The following is a 27010-nucleotide window of genomic DNA, read 5'->3' on the forward strand; positions in this document are numbered from 1 at the left end:
TCTGCAGACCAAGCCCTCTTGGTGGAATCTTTTTTTTATTTTTAGACAGGATCCCTCTATGTAGCCCTGGCTGTCCTGGATCTCTCTGTGTAGACCAGGCTGGTCTCAAACTCAAGAGATCTGTCTGCCTTTACCTACAGAGTGCTGGGATTAAAGGTGTGTGTCACTACACCTGGCAATTGATGCCCTGACCTTGAGCCAAAATAAATCCTCTCTCCCCTAAGTTACTCCTGTTATGATTTGATCACAACAATAAGAAAACTAATTACTCCAGCATTACCATAATCGTGCCAGCTCTGTTTATCTTTGATTATGCTTTTTTTGGCTTAAGAAACATTTCTCAGTTAATTGGGGTTGTTATAAGTTTCCTTCCTTTCTTTCCTCCAGGCCCCTTGGAGGTGTTTTTTGAAGTTGGGGATGGCTGGGCGAATTGCTTTGATCACTGAACTGTGCACAGAGCTGATAATATCACTTCTGAGCCCTGATAAGAAGACCCAGGGATCCAGTCATGTGTGCCTAGCATGCCCTTATCCTGCCTTGGTACTTGTGGGAGAATGTTCTGTGTTGGTGCCCAGCATTCTGCATCCAGGGTTGTCTGAATCAGGCACAGAGAAGAAATAAGCCCCCCGCCCCCGCCCACCGACTCCCTTCTTGCTCTGATGCTAAATATTCTCCTGAATTTTAGTAATAATTTTGGGAGTTAATTTTTTTTTTACATTTAACCTTTAATTTCTTCAGGATAATACTTGTTATGGGGGTCCGCTTAGATCCAACGTAATTCAAATACCAGGTCAATGCAGGTGACAAAAATTATTTGTAATTCAGTTATTACTAAAGGATCAGGAGTGAAGAACAGACTTGAGAGCTGAACTGCAACAAAAAGCCAGACTATCACGGGACATTTAAGTTTGCCAAGTTACTGTTCCATTTTTTCCACCAATCAGGATAGGAGTTGGTTCTTCACCTAGGAACATGAACTTCTTTGACCCTACCAGCAAGATGGAGAAGCTGTCCTTGAGATGGCAGGACTCAAACAACCATCTCCTGAAAACAGAAGCTGTTCAGCTATTGGGAAGTCCCCAGCTCCCCTAGGGCCTGGGACCTTGAACTTAGTTTCCTCCTACAACTGAATAGGATCTGAAAACAAAATTGCTTTGAACAATTTCCTTACGCTCCTTCTAACACTCTTATGTATGGTAAGAGACAGCCAGTTTAGCTGAGAGATCAAACTGGATGTCAGTAGTGGCTCCAGAGCCAGGCAACATCCTTACCTCACAAAGCAGAATGAGGACACTGAGCAGAGAAAGTTGGGTTTAGAGGCAAGAAAGAGCCGGTCAGATGGGGCCTCGCACGGGAACGTGGTCCCAGAGGTTTTACACGAATATTACTTAACGGGTACACGTAGAGATCTGAGAGCCAGTTGTCCTCATCCATTTAATATTCTTTTCCACCGTGAGGTTCAAGGGCCACCCATGTCATGCACTCCCTGTCTGTGCCCGCATGGTTCATTTTCCTGACTATATCTCCAACGGGTTTCTTTCCTTTGGTTTCGTTTGTTTTGTTAGCCATTTTGCTTCCCTTTTTGAGACAGGGTTTCTCTCTGTTGTCCTGGCTGTCCTAGAATTCATTCTGTAGACCAGGCTGGCCTTGAACTCACAGATCCACCTGCCTCTGACTACCAAGTGCTGGGATTAAAAGTGTGTGCCACCAACACCCAGTGTCTCCAGTTTTTTTGTTGCTTTGATTTGGTTTTTGGTTTTTCGAGACAGGGTTTCTCTGTGTAGCCTTGGCTGTCCTGGACTTGATTTGTAGACCAGGCTTACGAATTCACAGAGATCCCCCTGCCTCTGCCTCCCAAGTGTTGGGAGTACAGGTGCGCACCACCAATATTTTTTGTTGTTGCTGGGTTTTTCATTTTGTTTTGTTTGGGTTGTTTTTGTTTTTGTTTTTGAGATCTCACTGTGTAGCTCTGGCTGGCTGAGAACTTGCTACATAGACCAGGCTGGCCTCAAACTCCTAAGCTTGACCTGCCTCTGTCTCCTGAGTGCCAGGACTAAACGGGTGAGCCCCCACAACCAGCTCTCTAATGGTCATTTTGTTTACTTTTGCACCATTAAAACATTTGCTGTTGCTTACTGGCAGACAAGACAGGAATTTCTTCAGGCATGGCTAATGGGGAAGGGGAGTAAGGGGGACTTTGTTCCCTTGGGATCAACCCGCCCTGGTGAGTGCAGGACACACACTTTAATCATAGCCAAGTGTCGGTGGGCAGTAATTTGGAGTAGTGATAAGTTCCACAGTGTTAGGTTTCAGTAAGCTCTTTGAAGCCTTGAATGTTGTAGTAGGCCTCCCTGAAAGGATCCCGCCCTTCTTCCCATCCCCTTAGAGAGACACTCAAGTCCTTGCCCTTTGGCCTCCCTTCAACTCCCAGACCCACACGCTGCAGGCAGAGGAGGGCTACGGCTCATCAGGAGGGAGCAGCGGAACCAGGAGACAGACCATCACCTCAAGGAGCCCGAATGCACGGCTCTCTCCGGTTCCTGAAGAGGAGAAGAGAAAGATTGCCACATGAGATCTCTCAAGACATCGGTATCTTCCCCAAACAGCCAGAACTTTACCTCCAGCTCAAAACCCAAGAGAGGAGGTACGAGATAGCGGGGATGCCTGGCTGGACTCTCCCAGCATCCTTGACATTCCTCAAGTGCCCAGATACCAGGAAAGTGAGCAAACCCACGGATCCTGCCTTCCAGGGTTCTGTGCTCTAAGACACTGCCTGGTAAGAAAAGCCTTTCCTACCCAGACTCTTCCCTGGCCTTCTAGGGACACAACAGGCATTTCCCTCTTCACCCAAGAAGAGTTTCTTGGTCTGAACTTTCTGAAAGTCTGTTGTTAAAGCACTATGCATTCTTTCTATGTGGAAACCAGAGCTTACCTGTGGCTCTCAGCCTGCCTAGATAGAGCATGGCACACATGGCCCAAATGGGCAGCATCTTTCTTGCAGGACTGTGCCCTGGGTAGTAGGTATCATCTCTTTGGGCTTCATCCAAATTCAAATTTTCTCTATGTAAAATCATAAAGTCCCTGTGGTTGCTTTCTGTAGTTCCACTTCTACCTCCAAAGACTTCTCATGTTTCCAGAAACCCTTCAGAGTGTAAGGACTAATTAGATCTAGGCTGTCTCTGTACCCAGTAGTCTAACTGCAACTCACTTCAGATTGGCTGTTTGGCCTCTAAGTCAAACTCAACTTCCTGAAACAACATTTAGTGGTGCCTAGATGTAAGGCTAGACATTGTGCAGATCCTGAGTGGTGGGTGATAGGAGACAAGCTCTCTGAACTGTAAGAGAGGGATTTTCCTGTGTCTAGCCATCATCAATATGAATTTGGATCAGATGGCTGAGGTGCGAACAGGGTTCTTCATAGGTGGAAACAAAAGCCATTTGCTGAACAATATCTACATGCCAAGTAATATATTTTGAATGCTTCTCTTTTAATTCTCAAAGCGACAATACTAGAATATTTAGTTAGTTGTGTATTTATCTTTCGAATGGGGAAACTGAGGCACAGAGAGTTGCTAACTGGCCAAGAGGCACAGAGCTAGTGATGTTTAAGCCAAAGTACCATTGAATCTGACTCCAAACCGATGCCAGAGAGTGTGGTGCAGTAATTTTCTCTGGAAGTATTAAGGAAGGATTACTATGATAAATGACTCTGCCTCCAAAGGTAATCACCATACTATATCACCACACTATATCACCACACTATAATCGGTGAAGTCTTTGCTTGCATTGAATAAGATATCTGTCAAAGAGAGAACTCAGGCCACAAAGAATGATTAGTACACAGGCACAGAGACCCCCCAAACACGGGGCAGCTTCGGTTTGAAAGACGATAAAGAGCTGCTGGCGGCACTTTTCACTCATCCTGAGGCTGGCCCTGGTGATAGCTTTTTCCTGATGTCCTCACTGTTTCCAGTCATTTCTGACGCACCTTCCCTGAGGTATATGCCCCTTCACACAGCAATGCTGCCCTTCAGCATTCCAGGCACCCTCGCCATGTGCATGGTCTAGGCAGGCTGTACACCTTCTGAGGGAGGACCCCCCTTCCATTTCATGACGTCCTCAACCAGCTCCACCTCTAACACAGACCCAGACTCACCCGAGCTTCTCAAATGGCAGATGTCTATTTCAGTAGAACCGTTATAGAAGCAATTGAAGTTGCTCTTCTTTCTTTGGGGGGAGGCCAGAGAAATTTTGTTGTACCCATTTTCATTTCGTGTTATGGTGACTTCCTGATATACTTCATAGCCTGGAATTAACACTTCCTCTTCACGAGGGAAGGAGGAGATGTCTTTGATATCAACCCCCAAGCAGGTGTTGATGGTAAACAGTGTCCCACGATCACTGCAAAATTCTGGAGAAAGAGCTACGCTCTTAGCCATAGTTGAGGAAGCGAACTGCCCAAATCGCACAGAGCCCTTCTCTCTGTAATTAAACTTGGTCTTAGTACCTCGGTAAACTGTGAAACAATTCTGGTTGCTCAGAAGCTGAGGAGCTCTTGTTAGGTAGTAGTGGAAGGCTTTGTAATAGAAGTTAGCTGGGTTTGTCTTGAATGCTCTAACAGCTCTGTTAAAATCTTTGGCAAGATTCCCAGTGTAAGTTACTAAAGCTATTCCATGGACGTCATGGAAACCTTCGGAATAATTCCTTCTATTTTTTATCGTCTCCCATTGCTGCTCTGCCCTTTCCCACTCAAGTTTTAATTGCTCGTTCATGCTGAAGTCTTCTTGTAATAGCTGGGGTGCCTTTTCGTCCATTTCTTCCACACAGCCCTCATACTGATCATCAAATGCATTGGGAGCCATGTCTAGCATGGCGAGCTCTGTCAGGCCAGTCACCTGAAAGAAAGACGTGGGGGCCTCTGTTACTAGCTAAGTTTGCTAAGTTCCTGGCATGTGCTGGGTGCTGGAGCCTGCAGCATGAGATGTCTCTGTTCAATCATTTTTTTTTAGTCAGCATACAAGATGACAGGCCTCATCATGACCTTTTCATACCTGTCTACCATTTCATAGTATTCATATTCACCCCATACAATCCTCTGCCCTTACTGATATTATTCTTACATTACTTCTTCAAGATTCATGCTCTCTCACATCCTCTAGCCACAGACTCAGCCCTGGAAACTGTAATATCGCAAAGACGTGGGCAGGGGAAAGCAAGGTCAACAGGATGTGGGTTAAGATTCTTACCTGCTGGGTTAGCCACCAAGTTAGGAGGACTCTGTGAACTTTTGATGTCATCTTCAAGTTCAAAAACAGCTGCAAGCAAATATAAGACAGTGAGGGAGGGGTACACACAGTGGTTTAACAGCCTGTTGGTGGGTCAGCTCCGGGTTAATGGCTGACTCTCTCACTTCACCCCCGAGGTCCAAGCTCCTGCTCACGCTGCTCCCAGAATGGCTTATCAGGACTCTGGTACCAGATGTGCTCGGATGCTTCCCAGAGAAGTGACTGACCCCCCTCTCCACAGTAAGGAGCTACTGCCAATCAGTCCTGGGAACACTCAGAGATATGTTGCACAGGGGTTGCCAATGAGAAACAGGTCATATTTTAGCAGATCTGTCACAGGCTCTGATGTCTCACTTTGCACAAATGCATAAACTCTTGTCCGTGTTTGATCACCCTGTGGCTCCCATTCAGTGCAGTACCTCGGAATGTCTCCTAATGGTGTCAGTATTCCTGTGACTTGGATGTGGATGGTCTCCAGAGCCCCCCCCCCTCCCCGTGTGGCCATACGGAAGTGCTGAAACCTCTAAGAGGTGAGGAATACTGGGAAGTGGGAAGTGATCGGGTTCTGGATGGTTCAGAAGCTCTGTCTTGGAGGGTTCTACTCAGCTCTTGCAAGAGCAAGGCTGGCCTCAGCCCCTCTGCCTTCCTCTCTCGACATGTGTTCCCTTCTGCACATGGCAAGGGCTTCTCTGCCGCGTTGCGATTCTCCCAGGAAAGCCCTAACCAGCCAGCACTGCCATGTTATCTAGACCTTCCAGCTGAGAACTAAGTGAACCCTTACTTTATAAACTGTAGCATCAAGCACTTTGTGGAAGTAACAGAAGACACAAGCTGAGGGGTAGCTCAGTGGGTAACATACTTACTTGCAAACATAGACCTGAGTTTGGTCCCCAGAGCCTCTGAGGGAAAAACAGGCTGTGGCTACACATAAAGAGCTTCTCTTTTAAAACTCATAATTAAAAAGGGATAAATAGCCAGGCGGTCATGGAGCAGGCCTTTAACCCAGCACTAAGGAGGCAGAGGCAGGCGGATCTCTGTGAGATCAAGGCCAGCCTGATGTACAGAGCTTGTTCTGGGACAGACAAGGCTACACACACACACACACACAAAGCCCTTTCTAGAAATCCTCCACCCCACACACACTAAAAAGGATGTATAAAGAAGAGGATAGAAGCTAACATTAGCATGGAGCTGGGAGAAATACGAGATTAATTAAAAATATTCCTGTTCTGGCCTGAAAACCCAAGTAATACATGAAGAAAAAGTCTGCATACACAGAAGAGACGGAGGTCAGTTGCATCCAGCAGTGCCTGGGAGGTAGGCTGTATGGTCCCGCTTTGCATTTTTTTAAGCTTCTAGAAACACTGACAGTCTCATGCCTGTCCTTCCTTTATCTAGACCTGACCCCATCTCCCTATAAGGACTCTTACCCAGAACTGACCTTCTGACTTTACTCCTTAAGTCACAGACACCCACTGCTACGCCCACTCCAGCTTCTTCAGGGACAGGGTTCAGACTCTGTACCTGAGCAGATGTCTGGCAGCTGGTCTCCGGCCTCTTCTAAAAGCCAGTGTTGCAGAAGGCAGTGCTGTGGCCCTTTTATCCTGGGGATGACTCGCTTTCACTTTCAGGTTAGAGGCAGCCATAGAGTTTGTGACTACTTAAATTAGGTAAATTGTTTTTGTTACACCACCTTGTCCATTGTCAGTCTCCTTTTTGTTCTGTTTTTTTGTTTGTTTGTTTGTTTTGTTTTGTTTTGTTTTTTTTAATTTTGCTTTTGTTTGAGACAAGGTCCTACTCACCCAGATTGGCCTCTAACTTGCTGTGTAGCTGAGGACAACCTGAGCTCTTGAGCTCTTGATTCAAATCTAGATATATTGGTACTAAAATAGAACCCACACTCTCCTGCTGCTAAGGAATCACTTTACCAACCAAACTACACCCCTACCCTGCATCTTTTTCTTAGAGAGTTAGGGCTTTCTGTTATTCCCCACATAACTGATTGGTGTGTGTGTGTGTGTGTGTGTGTGTGTGTGTGTGTGTGTGATGGGGGTGTGTATCTGTATGTGTGTGTATGATATGTAGATACTGGAGAAGCAGAAGTTGGTTGATTCTTTGCCCTATATACCAGTTTTACAGATTACATGAAAGCCTGTTGTGGTGGCCCACACCTTTAATCCAGCTCTTGGGAGGCTGAGGCAGAAGGATCTCTGTGAATCTGAGACCAGCCAGGTCTACACAGTGAGATCCTTTAAACAAAACAAAACCACCACCAAATTACCAGAGCCCTTGACGGGAATTGGGTAGAGGCGAAGAGAGCTGGCCAACTGTAAGGCTCCTTTTTGCATCCCTAGTTGTTCCTGGCTACGATTTTCTTGTATGCTGACTAGAGCATATGAGAAAAATGTAGACTTTAAAGTTTCCTCTGGGAACTACTTGCCTCTTTCAATCCTAGATCCTCATAATGAATCCATCATTTTCTTGGGTCCATAGACACAGCAACTAAGTGACATTTTTGATTAAAGAAAAATTCAGTAATGGTTCAGGTGGCCCAAAATCAGCCTCTTGTTCTATCATGTATAGGGAAGATTAAAAAAAAAAAAGAGAGAGAGAGAGAGTGGCTCCATCAAAATAATACCCTGAGACCTTTTGTGCATCCAGCTTTCATAACTGAACTTTCACATAAATAGAACTTGGAAGAGTATATGCTCATGCTGGTGTATATTTAGAGGGAAGTCACTTTCTCAGATCCTACAAGCGAGAGGATCTGAGAAACTCATTTCCTCCTCCTTTCCCCTTTTCCCATTCCTCCCCTTCCTTTTTCTCTCTGAGACAGGGTCTTGCTATGTTACCCTGGCTGGCCCAAATTACTCTCAAGCTTTCTCAGTGGATGAGACTATAGATATCATTTCTCCAGGCTCTAACTCTCTTTGTTCTAGATCTATCTGACAACCTTGACTCAACACACTTCTGTGCCTGAGCTTATTCTAACACCATTCTACAATCTTTATTGTTATACTGGACAAAACATATCATTGTTTGGTCCTGATCACTGATATTGAACTGAAGGCACGAAATCCCAGCGTCAGAGAAATGGCAACCGGAATGTTGTGCAAGCGTTCCCATGTGTGGGGACCGATGTGTCTGTAATTCCACTACTTGTGAGGTGAAGGCAGGTAGGTCAGGAGTTCAAGGACAGCCCTGACTGCATAGCAAGTTTGGAACCAGCCTGGACTACATAAGACACTATCTCAAAAACAGAAAAGAGTGGGGAGAAGGATGTTAAGAAAGGCTACTGTAGCAGGAAGATGCTCAAAGACTAAATCAAAAACCCCTCAGGTACAGGGTAGCCTTGGCACAGTCATGTGCCAAGACTGTGATAAAGAGGAAGGTGGCTGTGAAAAGAAAGAGGGGACAAATATGCCACGAGACCAACATTTAAAGATCGACATTCTGCATCAAGCATACCTTAACTGGTGGTGGGAGCCAGCCATGATTTGGGTGCTTATGCGCCTGGGTGAAGTCCAGGTGCTTCGGCGGTTCAGGCCTCTAGATTGTGAGAAGTTCACGCTGAATTTGGTTCAGTCCTAGTCTGTCTTAGTACCAGAACTTCTCATCAGCCTGTGCACCCCCTGGCTCGGAGAACCTGTCCTCTTACAACTCAGGGGAAGGGGAAGGCAGGGAGGAGACTGTCTTGGTGGCAGTGTTCTCGAGGGCCAGCTGGTGCGTGTGTTTACGTGTGGAGACCAGCCTGAGCTGCATGCGCTTATGTTTACGTGTGGAGACCAGCCTGACCTGCATGCGTTCCCACAGATGAAGCATCTCAAGCATTAAGTGCCAAAAAAGAAGAGGAGAAATACCCATGTGAAATGCTCCATTAAAGCAGAAGCTGAAAACCACAGGACTCCAGAAAGTGGATTCTAAGAGTTGCATAGATGGAAACCTTTCAATTCCACGCGACTGCCTGCTTCTTGAGATTTCCGACGTTGAAGCCCTCATGGCACTGTCTTGATTACTCTTCACACGGGAAGATACACAACCCCAGCATTTTGCCTAGTGATCCGAACGGCAGCCTGTCCAGGTGGAAGTCCGTCCCATCTTAGCCTACAGCAGTGACGGTCCTCTGAAGCATACAGACAGACTGTAACTGCAATGATTATGTAGGCCCTAAGAGGAAAAAGCCAGGGACGGAGTAATTTAGAATTCTTGGAAGCACTTGGAGCAGTCAGTTTAGCTGTTAAGGATGCAAGCTGGGAAAGAGGGAGAAACGCTGAGGAGAAATCTGAAGAACTGTAGTCAGGTTCTGAGGGAAACCAGAGGAACTGCAACCTGGTGAGTGTTGCAGGCCAGGTGGTGGTGGCACAGGCCAGCCCTAGGGAGGCACAGACAGGCAGAGCTCTTTAATTCCAGGCCAGCCTGGTCTGCATAGCAGCTCCAAGCCAGGTAGGAATACACAGTGAGACTCTATCTCAAAAAGACAAGAATGTGGGCAATTTGGACACGGTAAGAAGATCCAGGCAGTTTATAGGCGGATACCAAGACTGAGAGCTCCACAGCAAAGTAAGCTACATGTTACAAGATGGAGTTTGTGTGTGTAGCAATGATCCACAATTTCCACAATTGATAATGGAAGAAATAATGGCTTCCATTATTGTAATTCTAGTAATGGAAGAATTATGCCATTAATAATGGCGTAATCTGGTTGTTTTAAGATGGGGGTCTCATGGAGCTCAGGCTAGCCTTGACATTACAATTGTTGGTGGGCAGTGACTTTGAATTCCTGGTCTTCTTGCCTTCTCCCCTCAGGTGCTGGGATTATAAGCACGTGTCTCAGCTAACTCTCCTCATCAACTCTGTAAATAAGCCCACCCAACTCAGTTTACTGTACTCGAGTCACAGAAATTCTTTCCATGAGTTTTTGTTTTGCTTTCTACAAACGTTTCTGTTCATTCAGGTGCATTCTACTCTCTCTTCTTTTGCATTCTGAAACATCTTGTCATTTTACCTTTATCATTTCCTTCACAAAAGCACTTCCCGGACACCTTCTCTACAAAGTCAATTTGTGTGTGTGTGCGTCTATGTATGTGTGCGTGTGTGTGTGTGTATGTGTGTGTGTGTGCGCGCGCGCGCTTCTGTTTGCACAGTGTGCTCACCTGTCCATGAGCATATGGAAGCCAGAGGCTAAAGTCAGGTCTATTGTTCTCTGGGCTGTATTTAGCTGAGACAGTCTGTCACTAAGCCTCTGTTTGCTGTGTGATCTCTGGAGGCTGTGTTTAAGTTTCCAGGGAGGGATAGAGGCGAGACCAGCCAGCTGCCCTGGAATCTACAAGGCCATCTGAGCAGATGAAGGCTCATGCCCTTTCCTCAGCCCCAGTGTTGGTCTTGGGCCCCTGAGCTCTTCAGGAAAGCTTGAGTAAATGTTGTGGGAGAGATGGTTTTCAGCCTCTTTGAACCAAACAAAATTAGCACATTATTGGTGGCCTGTATAGTCTTCTGAATGATCTATGATAGGCATATTTGAGGTTTTGAATAAATTAGTTTATTAAATATACAGCAAGCCAAAGTAAAAGAATACATCTCAAGTAGCAGTCAGGTAAACAGACAGGCAGACAGACAGACAGACAGGCGGCAGCTAGCTAGATAGGTAGGTAGGTAGATGGATGGATGGATGGATAGATAGATAGATAGATAGATAGATAGATAGATACATCATCAAAATGGTTGTTCAAAATATCCAGCAGGAATAAGCTGGAGAAACCCCACTGAGGCCCTGTAGAGATCAAACTCTCTGTCAACATAAACACTAGACTTGGTTTATTTTTAGCAGGGCCAAAGTGGAAAATCTAACACATGTGAAAGGAGGGGTTAGAGAAATGGTCCATCAGAAAATGTAACCTTGGTTTCCAGAACCCGTGTTGGATAGCTCCTAACCCGTGTTGGATGGCTGTGACACTCCAGCACCCAGAAATCTGGTGTCCCCTTCTGGCCTCAGTGGATACCACCATGTGCATGTTATACAAACACACACACACACACACACACACACACACACACAGAGAGAGAGAGAGAGAGAGAGAGAGAGAGAATAGATTAAATTAAATTAAATACAAAGAAGAGAACTAGAAATAATAAAAATGTGCAAATGTGCTGCAGGATTCACAAAGCCAGAAGAGAGATTTGTGAACATTTTACCATAGAGAGGCAATGTTGAAAGGCATAGCTGTGTTTATCATATTCAAGTGTTATGCTAAGTATACAGGTAACACTATGCTTTAGTGTTTGACTGGTCACAAAAGGGCAGTTATCAAGGACGAGTGACCTATCGCAGTGTCTGCAGAGGGTACCCACCCAGTTCAATGCAGATATGGCTGCAGCTTGCTAAGTACATTGTTGGGAAACATAGCTTGAGCCAAGACAACTCCCCTGGCTGCTAAGCATCCTGAAAGCTATCTGCCTCGGCCCCATGAGGGGCCATGTTTTGGCTTTTCGATGAGGTTCCAGGGACCTGGGCTTCTTTGCTCATCATGACTCATCCATCCCATGGGCATGCAGGATCATCTGTGTTTCCAAGAAGCGTAGCAGAAAATAGAAAATCAAGGAAAGAAGAACGTCCACCACCTCTTAGGGGTGAGGCCTGAAACTTGGTCACATGACTATCCATAACTACAAGGGAAGCAAGAGGCTCAGGTTCAATCCCTAGCACCACAAAATCTCTGCCTGTCTTCTGCATGATGCTTGGTGCGTCTCATCTACATCCGTTAGACAAGGATCACTAGAACCAGGGAGCTAAGGAGAGGCCAGGGTGAAACTACAGAAATAAGTGTTTGCTTGCTTGCTTGGAGACAGGTCATGACAAAGCCACGGCTGGCCTTGAGCATAATGTACAGCTGAGGACGACCTTTAACCCCTCATCTCCTGCCTCACCGCCCAGGTGCTAGAATTACTGGTGCCCATCACCCAGCCCAGCTTTATTTTCAGCGGTTGCTTTTTTGTTGTTAATGTTGCAGTTTGTTCTTATGTTCTGTCTGCTTGATTATTTTGGATTTTGATTTTGTTACAAGGTTTCACTCTAGAGCCCACTCTGATCTCAAACTCAGTATGTATTGCATGCTGACCTCCAACATGAGTGCTAGGATGTCAGGCATCATTACCATGCCAAACTCTGAAGTCTATTTTACTGAACAAAGAGTGTCAGTAAAGTAAATTTTCAGGTAATTATTAAAGAGGCATAAATATTTTTCTCTCCTTAGTGACTAAAAAGGTACTGCAAAAACACCCACAAATATTCAGTTGAACTTACAGAAAAGCATGGTATAGGTAACAATCACACAGCTGAAGAGGGCGACCAGGAACCTGTGTTTGAGCAAGAAAATGACGTTAGGTGTTAATTCAAGTCTAAAGGCAAAGTGAAGGGTCCTAGGACCAGCAGACGGGTAGCTTGATATAAAAGACTGTATAAAATATTCTGTTCCTCTTTTGGCATTCCCGAAAGACATAGCTTGCATAGGACAATAATTATAACACTATTGCTGGGTATTTAAGGGAAACAATAAATATCAATTATGGCCTTGGGACCAGCTGCACAACAGGAATTGTGGCTCTGTCCCCGATTCCCCTGCGCTCCAGAGATGACAGCTGCGCAGATCCTGTGATGAATCTGACCTAACAGAAGGTGTCAGAGGATCTGAGATGCCTTCCCTCCAGCAAGGGCTACACAGTGAAGCTTGAATTAAACAAACAACAACAACAAAGCAGACCTACGGACACAGCTCAGTTAGCAGGTGCCGCCTCAGCACAGCCTGTGTGCATCCCACACTCACAGATGTGCCACAATGGGAGAGAGCGCTTGGCAAGATATGCTTTCCCAAGCTAGGCGCACTGGTGCACACCTTCAGTCCCAGCACTCGGGAGGCAGGGGCAGGGATCTCTGTGAGTGTGAGGCCAGCCAGGGCAGGCAGGACTACACACACACACACACACACACACACAAAAACTGTCTCAAAAATCAATACATTAAAAAAAATAGATAGATAGATAGATAGATAGATAGATAGATAGATAGATAGATAAGATTTCCTCTTTTTTCGTTGGATAGTTAATATTCTTTCATTAAATAGCAGGCAACGAGTCACTCACAGTGGCCAGTTCAATAGCACATCACTGTCCCCACTTCATTCTTTGCATTTTCTCTATCATGATCCTTGCTTTCTGGATTGAAACTCACAAATAAATTATTTGAATGTAAATATTTGCTTTGAGCTCTAGTTTGAAGAACACTAGCTAAACAAAACTGACTTATTTTTGTTTAAGTATAATCTCAAATAGTTTCCAAACAGAAGAGGTTTGAAAATACTGTATCTTCTGCATCTGAAAAAGGTTTCTGTTCTAGTGCATACAACATTGAGATGTTTAGTTGGGTATAAAATCCGTCAGTTAAAAACAACTTCCCCTTAGGAAATGAGTGCAAAGTATTCAGCTTGCTTTTCATTTTAAGCACTGTTTATGAAAAGTCTGTACAAGAATCCAGCCAGGTTTATACCCCTTAGAGACTTTGGTTTCTCCTTCTCTAGTACCCTTTGGAAGCTTCCAGAATCTTCTTTGGATTTCTGAATTTAACAGTGATAGATCTTGAGGTGAGTGACTTTTAAATTCTTTGTTCTAAGAAGCTGATGGACCCTTTTGATCTATCGGTTGACTTTTAACACCAAGGAAAAATGTCTTCATTCTTTGATAATATCTTGTTCTTGGTTTTCCTCCCATCTGTGTGTGTGTGTGTTTCTGTGTATCTGTCTGTGAGTGTGTGTGTGTGTATCTGTCTGTGTGTGTTGCTAAGAATCAATCCCAGAGCCTTAGGTAAACACTTTACCTGGATATTTGCAACGTCTCTTCTCTTACCCCTACTCCTACCCCTTGAGAGACGGTCTCACCTACAATGCTCTGGTCTGGCCTGGAACTCTCTGTGTAGACCAGACCAGCCTTGAACACTTGGAGTTCTGCCTGGGTCTGCCTCCCGAGTACTGAAATTCACAGCATGGCCACTATGCCCAGTCTTTGTTTTTGTTTGGTTTTCTCTTTAAAGAAGTTATCTTACTGGGAGAAGTCTAGGATCGATGCTTTATTTCTATTTTTTTTTTCATAATATCTTGTTCTTGATTTTCTCCCCTTTCAGTGTGTTTGTGTGTGTGTGTGTGTGTGTGTGTGTGTGTGTGTGCGCGCGCGTGTGTGCACATGCGAGTGTTATTCCTTGTCTTGGTTCTATGTTCTATTCACATAGCTCTATCTTATGTTCTCTTATGTTACTAAAAGCTTGGTAAATTATTTTTGGCTGCGCAGGACATTGAATCTAATGTCTCATTCATGCTACGCTCTACCACTGAGCTACAGTCCTAGCCTTTGACAAATATTGTTAAGCTAAGACACCATCTAGGCTTCTGATTACACCTCTCCTCTACACCGTCATCAACGTGTTAAGTTGCTCTTTACTTTCTTTAGCACAGTTTTGGCTTCACAGACAAGGGAAGGGGCATAAGCCTCAAAACCCTGTATGTGGATAACCTACTTCTGTTCTATGTAGCAACCTGTTTTTATTCTACATTGGTCTCTTAGTCAGGGTTTCTATTGCTGCGTTGAAACACCATGACCAAAAAGCAAGTTGGAGAGGGAAGGGTTTATGTGGAGAGCTGAGACTCAGACACCATCTACTGGCGCTGACATCCGCTCTCAAAACTGTAAAGAACCTCCAGAGCGCATGTGCGGGTTGCGTAAGCATGCCAAGCCACTGCCCAGGGGTAAAGAGTGAGCAGCCAATCAGGGTATGACACGTCACTTAGGTGCGACCAGGGCTTATATAAACAGTGCCACTTCGGGGCCCTCGCACTCTCCTCCGTCTCGGGGTTGCCCGTCGGCCGATGCGAACGCCGCCCGCGCCCGCGAGGTGGCCGGGCCCGTGCCGTGGCCACGCTGCTGCCCCGAGCGTCGTGGGGCCGGTCCCGTGGCTCTCTCCTCCTTTCATCACTTGACTGTAATAAAGCCTGTTGCAGAAGGATCCTTGTGTCCGCGTGCGTTCTTGCTGGCGAGACGATCACGCGGCTTCCAACAGGTTTATTTGGCTTAAATTTCCATACTGCAGTTCATCATCAAAGGAAGTCTGGACAGGAACTCAAACAGGCCAGGAACCTGGAGCTGATGTAGAGGCCCTGGAGGGGTGCTGCTTCCTGTCTAGCTCCTCGTGACTTGCTCAGCCTGCTTTCTTCTACAACTCAGAACCTCCAGCATCACCCACAATGGGCTGGGCCCTCCCCATCAATCACTAATTAAGAAAATGTTCCGTAGCATTTTCCCTCAGAATCTCCCATAGAATCTTCCTCAGGAGGGAAAATAAAATAGACATCAGAAGTGGATAAAGAGAAAGAACCCCGTGGGAGAGGGGGTGGGGAAAGGAATGAGGGTGGGGATCAGGTGAGGGAAGCACTGGGAGAGAGAAGGAAAACTGATGGAGGGCATCTCTGGGACAAGATGGAGACCATCAATGGTGTAGGCTCCTGGGAGCAGATGGGGTGACTCCAGCTGAGGCTCCTAGCATCTGGGGACATGGAGACTGAAGTCCAGGCAGGACTCCCGGTGGTGGAGGAAGGGGACACCTACCCACCCACAATTTATCCTGCCTACAAGATAGGTAGGGATGAAGACGGAGCAGAGAGTGGGGGAATGACCAACCAGTGACTGGCCCAACTTGAGACCCCCCCATGGGAGAGAGCCAACCTTGATACTATTAACAATATTCTGCTCTGCTTGCAAACAAGAGCCTAGCAAAACTGTCCTCTGAGAGGCTCCCCCAGCAGCGAATTGAAACAGATGCTGAGACCCACAGCCAAACATTAGGGGAAGCTTGGGGAGTCTTGTGGAAGAGTTGGGGGAAGGATAGAAGGACCTGGAGGGGACAAGAACTCCACAAGAAGACCAACAGAGTCAACTAACCAAGAACCATGAAATCTCACAGAGTCTGGACCACCAACCAAAGTGCATGCGTGGACTGCACCTATCCCCTACACATATGTAGCTGATGGGCAGCGTGGTTTTCATGAGGGTTCCCCAACAATTAGAGCAGGGGCTGTCTCTGACATGGACATGCCTGCTTTTGGATCATGTTCTCCTAGCTGGGCTGCCTTGTTGGGCTTCAGTGGAAGAGGATGCATTTAATCCTGAAGCGACTGATCTGCCAGGGCAGGTTGGGGGTGGGGAGAGAGCTCCTCTTTTCTGCAGAGAAGGGGAGGGGAAAGGGGGAAGAGGGTGGGAGAGTGAGACTGGGAGGAGAGGGGGAGGGGCTGCAATAGAGATGTACCGTGAATAAATAAATTTAAAAGAAGAAAGAGGAAGGACAGAGGGAGGGAGGAAAGAAAGAAACAAAGAAAGAACATTCTACAGACTTGCATACAACTGGATGTCATGAAGCAATGTCTCAGCTGAGGCTCTCTCCTTTCGGAGAGCTCTAGCTTGTGTCAAGTTGACATCAAACCAGTCAGCACAATTGGTCGTTTTCTTTATTCTGTGGACTTTTTTCATGTGTCTGTTTAGATGTAAAAATAAGGCCACAAGAGCTGACATAGGGCTTCAGGGGTACACAGACTGACTCATCTGTTCATACTTTATCTTAATATGACCCAGAAGCCAGCCAGACAAAGTCAGACTGTCCTCTCTGGGCTCACAGCGGTGACAGCTATTCTTGAGCCTGGTCTGCTCCATGGCCATCAACTTCATTTGTCCTGGAGAAAGGCAAAGAAGGGTTGGGTCAAAGGCAGCTTCTTCAAGTGGCACAGAGTAGTGTTGGTTACATTACTCCCAAATCTTTGGGGAGGCCCCTCTGCCCCACACATCCCCATGCTCTGCCCCATCACACCACTGCTTTCATCTTCAAAAGGATGATCTTCATCTCCGATCTCACTCTTTCCAACGCATCCCTGCTGACCAGACTTGGCTTGTTTCTCTCAAGATTTGGTCTTAGACATAAAGGTTTGTCAAAGGCTCAGTGAACATAACCACAGACCAAAGATTAGGAAATATTCTTTGTTGTAAGTAGGTCAGGTATTTGTTTGTGAGGGTCCTCCTTTGGTATTTTACCCATCACAAAGCTGATACCATTAAAGTTTGTTTTATCAAAGATTATTGGCCAGGAGCTGCTTAAATAACTTCACTTAGTGGCCAGCGTCCATTGTAGAAACCGGGGCTGTATGAACACAGACAATATTAAGTAAACAGCCGGGAAATGGTGTCCAGAGAGCTTGCGAGGTAGAGCCTTTCGATAGGATTTAGAAAACAGAAAAGGAACTTACTAGGAACTTTGCATATATCTCTATATTGCTGACCCTGGCTCTGACATGATAAAGAACACGCTGCGCAAAATGGTCATAGAACAATCTTCATAATAACGACACACATCGCTGGGTAGTAGTGGCACACACCTTTAAACTCAGCAGTTGAGAGGGGATGAGGGAGGGAGCTACAGCTGGGATACAAAGTAAATAAATTGTATTAAATTAAAAAAAAATAAGGGAGATCTGTAGGCTTGGACTGTAATTCAGTGGCAGAGCACTTGCCGAGCAGGGTGAAGCCCTAAGTTAAATTCCCAACACCAAGTAAATGAAGTCGTGACTATACAAGAAAGTAGGTGTCTAGTTACACAGACAGTGAGACTGAAGAAGCAGGCATTAAAAATGTATTTGTTTGGGCTTCGATTTATGAGTGAAGCTTAGGTTTTTCTTCTTTATGATGTTCTGAATTGGTTCTTTTACAAATATCGAAAGTGTTGTCTTTAACTCTCTCCTAGAGCATATCCCAAACCACAGACCGCATCCACAGGTCAGGCTCACCTGAGGTCTGTTGGCAGCCCCTGAATTGTGAGTAAAGGACATCTGTTCTGACCTCTTCCTTTCCTGCCCCAACTTCAAAATCAGTATCTCCACAGATTAGGGGGAAATGTGGTGACTTCTGTCCCAGATGTCTGCTGATTGGTTGGCTGAGAGAAGGCCCTCACAGAGCTTGCAGAAGAACTCTTGGCGAGCCTGCGGGTCTGTCCTCTTCCTGTCTTAGTCCGGCTGCTGAAATACCCTGCTGGACCCTGGCCCTTCGCTCTGTTGTGCATTTGATTTGATGTGGTTTCTGGTGGTGTCTGTGTGTTTTGCAGACACCCTCCCTCTGTCCTGGAACTCACTGTGTAGCTCAGACTAGGCTTCCTGGAGCACACTAGCCCAAGCTTGTCGTAGCCCAAGCTAGGCTTAACCTCACAGCAGTCTTCCTGTCTTAACCCCCAGATGCTGAGATTACAGGCATGTGCCACCATGCCTAGCCCTTTACTTTTCCGTATTTATTTTTAAGACATCTTAAGAGTTCTGTGCTAACTCTGTTGAGATTCTAAGTTGAGTCACGTTAAATTTGCAGATCCATTTTGGGAGAACTGGCCTCTTCAGAAGCAGAAGTCTTCAAGACGACGTCCGTAGGGACTCATCAGGTCCCAAGGCCTTGGAATTCCCAGATACATCTGTGCTGCTCTTCATTCTCGGCGTGTTTTCTAGCTGCTGCGGCGAGACAACAGCCTTTCATAATCTTACTTCTATAAACACTGTAATATCTACAGTGACTTAGCAGCACCACTTGTTTGCACTCATTATTCTTGGACAGTGGCATTTTCATGCTTCTTTATCAATATTTTGACTCTAATTTCCTTTCTCTTTGTTGTGATGTCCTGGCTAGCATTTCTGATGTGTTACCTAGAAGCAGTGGGCCCCTGCTTCCCCTACACCTTCCCTAACCTCAGGGGAAATTTTCAGGGCTTTTCCTTTTAAGATGAAACTTGCATTTTTTTACATTTTTAAAATTATGTGTATGGGGTGTATTGTGCACACGGCTGCAGTGCTTTTCTGAGGCTAGAAGGGGCATCAGATACCTTGGAGCTAAAATTATAGGTGATTTTGAAACTCCTGAAATGGGTGCTGGAAACCAAACTTGGGTTATCTGCAAGAGCAGAACATGCATTTAAAGGAAGAGCCATCTTTCCACCCCCGCCCCCAACATGCACCTTTCTTAGAGACAAGATCTTATGTAGCCCAGGCTGGCCTTGAATTTACTGTATAGCCAGCTCCTAATCCTCCTGCTTCTCACTTTCAAGTGCTGTTATTAAAGCCTTCCCAGAAACAGAAAGGCAGGCATGGTATACATGTACATGTATGTACATGGTATACTAATAAGCGGATATTAGCTGTATAATATAGGATGGCCATCTACAGACCTAAAGAAGCTAAAGACTAAGGAGGAACCCAGGGAGGATGCTTAAATCTCATTCAGAATGGCAAACAGAAGTGGTGGAAGAGAGGAAACAGGAAGGGAGTCTACTGTAGAAGGTTTTCTGAAAGGATCCACCCAACAGGAGATTCTCCCAACAGATGCTGAGACTCAGGGCCATACTTTGGGCAGAGCACAGGGAGTCTTATGGAAGAAGAGAGGGGTGGGAATAGAAGGACATGGAGGGGACAGGAGCTCCACAAGGAGACCAACACAACAAAAAGATCTGAGTCCAGGGGGTCCTATAGAGACTGATGCACCAACAGAGGACCATGCATGGAGAAGACCTAGAGCCCCTATTCAGATGTGGCTGATTAGCAGTTCAGTCTCCATGTGGATCCCTGAGTGAGGGGAGCAGGGGATGCCTCTATCATGAACTCAGTTGACTGCTCTCTGATCACTCACCCCTGATGATGCAGCCTTGCCAGGCCACAGAGGAAGAGGATCCAGGCAGTCCTGATAAGACTTAAGCTGTGGGCAGATGGCAATAGTGGAGAACTCCCCCTTTCAGTGGACTAGGGGAAGGGGATGAGGGGAAGATGGAGGGAGGGTGGGACTGGGGGGGTTGAGGGAGGGGGCTTCAATTGGATATATAATGAAATGTTGTAAAAAGCCTTCATGCCTGGCTTTAAACTACTGAGTTAATACTTTAAAGATATCTTTGGACTTTGTATTCCTGAGTGAAATTGGCCTGTAATTTTCCTTACTTCACTCATGCCTGTAATTCCAACACTCAGAAGGCTGAGGCAGGAAGAGTGCCCTGAGTTCCAGGAAAGCCTGAGCTACAGAGTGAGGTCCTATTTCAAGCAAAAGAAAAAGAAGTAATAACTAAATAAATGAGACACGAAGAAGGGTCTTTTTAACTTTTTAATAGAATGGCCGTTAGGACTTCAAGAGAAAAAGAATCAGTATAGTATGGAGGAAGGAGGTGGTAGATAAGAGAAAAAGAGAGAGAGATGATAGATGCATGCATGTATACTTATATACATACATACATGTATACTTACATACACACACACACACACACATAGGAGACAGATGACAGATACATAGATCCAAAGATAAATGATAGAGTGATAGATGCTAGAAAGAGGTAAATGGATAGATAAATGAAAGATAGACACACAGACAGACAGACAGATTTCTCTTACTTGTTTACAGAAGTGGGCAAGTCCCAAGACCTTCACAATGGCTCGGGGCTCTGGAACCCCAGGGAAGTCAGCAGCCCAGCTCCAGCGTGAGTCTGAAGCAGGAGAGGCTGGTATAGAGCGAACAGTCACCATTTTCTTAATACACAAGCAATAACATTCCTTTTAAACTCATAGGATTAATTTTTGGAGCAATTACTGATTCCCATGGAGCGCACAGCCTGGGGAGCCATGCATTCTCTACACAGGTTTCCTGCTATGATTTGTTACAAGGAATGAACCCATACTGATTCACTGTGGCAGGGTGGGATCCATTTTATTCACATTTCCGTGATTTCTACCTAATGCTCCTCCTATGTGTCAGAAACCCGGCAGCACATCCCAAACACTTCGTTGTTTTAAGTCACTGTCCTTGCTGTGATTCAGACAAAAACCTTAATAAGATCAACTCAAGGGAGAAAGGGTTTATTTTGGTTTAGAGTCCCAGAGAGAGAGACTCCACGATGGTGGGCAGGGCAGGGCAGCAGACTGGAAACACACAGAAGCAGGAAGAGGAGGCTGGTGGAGGAGACGGAGTAAGAATGTGCACCTTCTCCTTCATGCAGTCTAGGACCAGACCCAGAGATGGAGCCGTACCATTTGGGGTTAGGCCTTCCTGCCTCAGCTAACCCAGTTAGGACGCTCTTTCTCGCCCGTGACCAGAGACTTGTCTTCCAGAGCCTGTCAAGCTGACAACACTGTCACAACCAGCACAACCAGCTCGCCCTCTCAGGTCCCTGTGGCTGTTCTCCTGAGGCTGTCATTATTTTCTCTCTCATTTTTAAGTTAACGCAATCACATCATTTATCCTCTCCTTCATACAACCTCCCTCATGTCCCCCCAGTTTATACACACACACACACACACACACACACACACACACTTTCCAGCTGAATCCATCTAGCGTTGTTTGTATGTGTATGTTTTTAGAGCTGATCACTTGAAAACGGATAACCATTTAGGGCTCATCTCTGGGGAAGACTAATTCCCTGCCTCTCAGCAGTATTTAATTGCCTGTAGTTCCTCGTCTAGGGGTGGAACCTTGTAAGATTTCCCCAGCCACTTTGGTGCATTGGCTGGTGTTCCCAATAATGTTCGGGTCTTGTTTAGGCATATTGTTGAGATTTTGTGGGCGGATCTGGAAGACAGACGCGCAGCAAACTTCCTGACCCTCCAGCTCTCACAGTAGCTCCCACAGCCTTCTGAGATGTCCCCAGCCTTAGGTTAGGTGTTGGCTTGTAGTTGCGTTGTTTGGAAATGGACACCTCACGAGTCGCTAAGTGGGTGCTGGAAGTTGAACCCAGATCCTCTGCAAGAACAAGTGCTCTTAACCCCCGAACCATCTCTCCAGAGCCTTTACATTTTAAACATCCTTCTCATATATATAGTTTCCCATCCATTTGTTTGTGAGTTGCCTAAAACATTATATTTGGAGTGAATTTCTTGTCGAGAATATACAATTGGGTCATAACTGATAACCTACCCTGGCTATTTATGTATCTTGACTGCTATCCTTAAATCATTTTCATATCAGCCGGGTGGTGATGGCTCACACCTTTAATCCCAGCACTCAAAAGGCAGAGGTAGGCAGATCTCTAAGTTCAAGGCCTGGTCAACAAATAACCAGGATAACCAGAGCTATACAGAGAAACCCTGTCTCAAACATTTTTTAAAATCATTTTTATATCTTACAGTTATTACCATGTTAAGACTTAAATCTGCCGTTTTGGTTTTTTCTTCTCTGTCCCCTGCCCCTCACTTTCTTTTTCTTAACTTCCTATGATTACTTGAAATGTTTTTTAGATCTTTATTTTTATTTGTTTATAGTGCTTTTTTAACTTTGAAGGGCTGGGGACAGGGCTTCCAGACAGGCCTCACACTTGCCATGTATCCAAGGATGGAAAGCTCTTGATGCTTCTGTTGTCATCTCCTGAGTCCTAGGATCACAGGTGTGCGGCCGCAGTGTGGTGCTGAAGACTGAAGCCAGGGTTTCGCACATGCTAGGCCAGCGGTGAGCTAGCCCCGTCCTGTTCACCGTGCCTTGAGGACATCCACACCCTTGGGGACCTTTTGTGATGGTTTTTCCGGCCCACAAGGATCTGTCCTGCAAATGACATAATTTCAATCTTCTTTATTCTTTGCCAGATAATTCTAAAATTGATGTATTCTTGCTGGTGGCATCTGTAAGCTGTTGTATTGTGAATGGGTCTATATATGTGTGAGAGAGAATGTGTGTGAGTGTATGTGTGAGTGTGCATGTTGTGTGTGTGTTATATATGTCTGTGGGTGTGAGTGTTTGAGTATGATTATGTGTTGTGTGTGTGTCTGAGTGTGACTGTGTGTTCTGTGTATGTATGACTGTGTGTGTGTTATGTGGGTGCTCTGAACTCAGATTCTGAACTCAGATTCTGAACTCGGCGGGCAGCAAACACTGCACATTAAGCTGTCTCCCCACTTCCTATAGAGGTTTTCAAAGCTCAGTTTGGGGTTTTCCTAGTTCTTGGTTAATTCTGTAAATGTTTGATTCCCCGTAAGTCCATCTATTAATTCCCTAATGCCCAATGTGAGGCCATTTGAAATTGGAGCCTTCAGGAGGTAATTAGGGTTAGATGAAGTTATTAGGGTGGGGCTGGTGCTCGCCCCAAACCCCAGTCCCCCATCCTGTGCCATTTCTGGGGACCTGCCCCATCTGCAGCCCCCAAGACTAGCACCAATCAGGGAGCAGCAGGCAGGAACCTTATTTGACGGTCCTCTGGGAGGCTCCAACCAGCAGATGCTGAGACTTGCAGCCAAGCATGGGGCGGAGCTCTGGGGGTCCTGTGGAAGTGTTAGGGAAAAGATGGAAGGACCTAGAAGGGACAGGAACCTCACGAACCTCACGAGAAGACCAACAGAGACAACTAACCCAGTCCCATGGGGACCTTCAGGGACTGAGACATCAACTAAGGAGCAGGCACAGTCTGGACCTAGGCCCCTGCACATATGTGGTTGATGGACACTTGGTCTTCATGTGGGGTGTCTGGCGAGTGGAGGGGGAAACTGTTTCTAACATGAACGATATGGCTTGCTTTAGGATCACTTCTCCCTGGCAGGGCTGCCTTGCCTGGCCTCAGGGGATGAGAATACACTCAGTCCTGATGTGACTTGATGGGGTACTGAGGGGTGGTAGGGAGGGAGGGGGCTCCTCTTTTCTGGGATTAAGGGAGAAGGAAAGGGGGAAGAGGAAGACTGGGAGGAGAAGAGGGAGGGGGACCCCTAGGGATATAAAGTAAATAAACTGACATTAAAAAAAAATTAAGGGTGGGGCTGTGGTCTGCTGAGAATAACACTCTCTGGAGAACGCAATGGTGACACACCCTGCAGAGAAAGAGAGGAGGAGAGGGGGTGGAAGGGGGAGGGAGAGAGAGAGGGAACTGCGGGTCGCACAGGCAGTCTACTGCATGCACACACACTGGGGCTCCAGGCTGTGGTCCCGGGTTGCTGGATGGAGAAGGTGCAGCTTCATCAGCGCCAAGACCCCCACTGGACCCCAGCTTTCCTGTATATGTGCCTGTCCTTTTTCCCTTTGCTGCCCCTAATCAAGCCTCAAGGGCTGTGGCGGAGCATCAAAACTGTGTTCTCTCCCTGACCCTCATTTGAGCACAGAATTACCTGTAATGGAGGATCCGGCAGGAAACAGCCACCCGCAAGCCAAAAAGGAGAGACTTGGAGAACCAAACTGCCTTGCTCTTTGCTCTGGAGACATCACAGCCTCCATGGCTGAGACATAAATTCTGGTGTTCATGATGCCCAGGGGCATTTGTGAATGAAAACCTGAGCAGGCAAACACAGCCTGATACAGCGAGTGGGAGAAGTCTTGGGCGTTCGTGTGCTGAGATTCTGGGTCTTCTTTAAACCTGTTCTAGCAGCATGAGGGCTGCATATTCCAGCTCAGTACTGCCAAGTGTGGGTAGGAGGACCAGCTCCCCACCAGCCTCCAACCTCCAGGTTCCATCCGTAAGAAGGAGGAGCCCCCCCGCCCCCCCCCCGTGACTGCCTCGCGGGAACGGAAGGCCAGGGTGCGTGGTCGCTGTGCTGCCAGCCCTGGCCCTGTGAGCGCATTGCATTAGGGATCAGCAGGGAAGAGAGTCCCAGCTCCCTGCTCAGCTTTCCCTGCTGTTCCCCCAGCAGGGAGTTCGGTGCCTCTATGCAGATGAGAGTAGGATCTGCAAACCCACTCAGCGTTTGCTGGCATATGGGTGATGAAGTCAAGGACTTTTTTCCTTTCATGCTTGGCTGGGGTACAGAAACTTTCATTTAGCACTAAGAGTTTGAGATTCATCTGGGTTTTTGTATATATTAGTTCTTCATTATTCCTCACTGATGATGATCGTTCCTGCGACACTTGGCGTCTTAATTACACCCCTAAGGCCTGCCCCCTCTAGTAGTGTCATTGGAGGCAGTGGACCTCTAAGCAGCGGGACTTAATCTTTAAGTCACGGGGGCGGGGCAGGGGGACACGCCCTCAAAGGGAAGAGGGGGACCTGGGCCCTTCCTCTTTTTCTTTTTAACTTTCTAGCCATGTGATGAGCAGTTTTGTTCTGTCTCATGCTCCCACCATGGTGTGCTCTCACGGGCCCAAAGCCGCTAGCCCACCAAGTCGTCACAACTGAAGTCTCTGAGACTTTGAACTAAAATAAACCGCTCTCCCTCCCATGCTCTACTCCTGCCTGTATATGCAGCCAACCCTTTTACTTTATAAGTTCATTACCTTGGGTATTTGTTATTGTGATGGAAAGCTGACAGCTTAATATATGTGACTTATTGATATGTATATAACAGTGATATGCCTTGTATATTTAAAGCTTAAAGTGATCACATTGTCAATATGTATGTTACTGATATTCACTCCCGTCTCTGAGTGGCCTCTCCTTTGCTCTGTTTTTGCTCTGTCGATGGTGTCTCTTGATGTACAGAAGTTCTTAAGGTTAATGAAATTCAACTTACACATTTTCTTCTTAGTAAATCTGCTCCAGCCCTATTCTCTAAGAAGCTAGACTACCTCATCTTAGCGCCACGTTTAAGACAGTAGCCCACTCTGAATTAATTTTTGAGGTCTGTGTAGATGGGGCCAGAGTTCCTTTTTCCAACAAAGTTATCTCACCAAGCCTTTTTTTTTTTTAATAGCCTTGACAGAGTGGAGTCTGTCAGAAATCCCACACATAAATAACATGTGGATCCGTTGCTGGGCTCTTTGTTCTATTTTTGGTTGATTTGTTCTTTGGTCGTGGTAGTGGTGGTGGTGTTTCCAGAACAGTGATAAAAAACTGTACAGGAGAAATGTTGACAAAGTCCCCCCACCTTCCCTCTCTGGGGAGACCACAAGGCCACTGGGGAGATACTGTCTCCCCTCCAGGTATTAGCAGACATAAACATGGTCTGTGCTTACAAGGACGTTTTTAGTGAAGTGGAGGAGAGCTTGCTGTAAAATGGGGGAGTCAAATATTAATACGTGCAGTGCGAGCTGTAGGTAGCACCATGCACAGTGGTGCCAAGGGTTAGCTGGGTTAACTCCTCTAAGCCTCACAACAGCCCTGAAGGATGGGGCAATTCTGTCGACGGCACACCGGCAGGTAGTGGATATGGAGATCGAATCCAGGCAGTCCCGTCCGCGCTGACGCCGAAGGCCTGTGAGAGCCTTAGCTGCATTTGCCTCTGCGATGCGTGTTTCTTTGCTTACACGCCATCACCGGCCTTCCATCCTCACTGCCCAGCTCCTCCTGCCTTGCAGCACTCTGCGCCAGGCAGCAGGTACATGCAGGGTCCTGTCACACAGCAGACTGTCAGGGAGACAGGCCAGAAGGAGGCACGAACTGCGGTGTCTTCCGTGGTGTCCCGTACGGCGCGGTAGGAAGCGCTAGTGTTGAGTTAAACACAGCTTCTACAAGGCTGTCTGGTGTATAGTAGGTACTGGAGAGTCACATGACCCCTCCAGGATTTTTGCAGTAGTCAGGTAATTTTTAATGTTTATCTATTTATTTAGTGAGTGTTTGTTGCATTCCTGGAGGGTTGGACCCAGGGCCTTAAGCATGCTAGACAAGCGCTTTACCACTGAGCCCCATTCCAGCTCAGTTTATTAATTCCTCTGTACCTCTCAGGCTTTGTTCATTTGTTTGTCTAACCTAAGTAGTGAATATTGACTAATTCTACATCTTAGGATTATTA

At 46.3% G+C, this 27010-nt stretch overlaps 1 protein-coding gene across 1 annotated transcript; it reads right to left on the minus strand.

Moving 5' to 3' along the window:
• Positions 1–795: 795 nt before the first annotated feature.
• LOC110550800 (T-cell ecto-ADP-ribosyltransferase 2-like) lies at positions 796–6847 on the minus strand. Its single transcript, XM_021640998.2, has 4 exons — positions 6727–6847; positions 5247–5315; positions 4157–4895; positions 796–2540 (listed from the first exon to the last, which is right to left on the minus strand). Exons 2-4 carry the CDS (start codon positions 5295–5297, stop codon positions 2458–2460), a joined length of 873 nt encoding a protein of 290 aa, XP_021496673.2. The 5' UTR covers positions 5298–5315; positions 6727–6847; the 3' UTR covers positions 796–2457.
• Positions 6848–27010: the final 20163 nt, after the last annotated feature.

This window comes from Meriones unguiculatus, chromosome 14 (assembly GCF_030254825.1).
Source record: "Meriones unguiculatus strain TT.TT164.6M chromosome 14, Bangor_MerUng_6.1, whole genome shotgun sequence".
Taxonomy (NCBI): domain Eukaryota; kingdom Metazoa; phylum Chordata; class Mammalia; order Rodentia; family Muridae; genus Meriones; species Meriones unguiculatus.

Excerpts from the sequence above, each read along its gene's own strand:
- LOC110550800 (XM_021640998.2), bottom strand. The coding sequence starts at position 5,297 with ATGACATCAAAAGTTCACAGAGTCCTCCTAACTTGGTGGCTAACCCAG. Across the intron at positions 4,896-5,246 it reads CTTGGTGGCTAACCCAGCAG|GTGACTGGCCTGACAGAGCT; the intron begins GTAAGAATCTTA and ends TCTTTCTTTCAG. Across the intron at positions 2,541-4,156 it reads CTGCCATTTGAGAAGCTCGG|GAACCGGAGAGAGCCGTGCA; the intron begins GTGAGTCTGGGT and ends TCTCCTCTTCAG.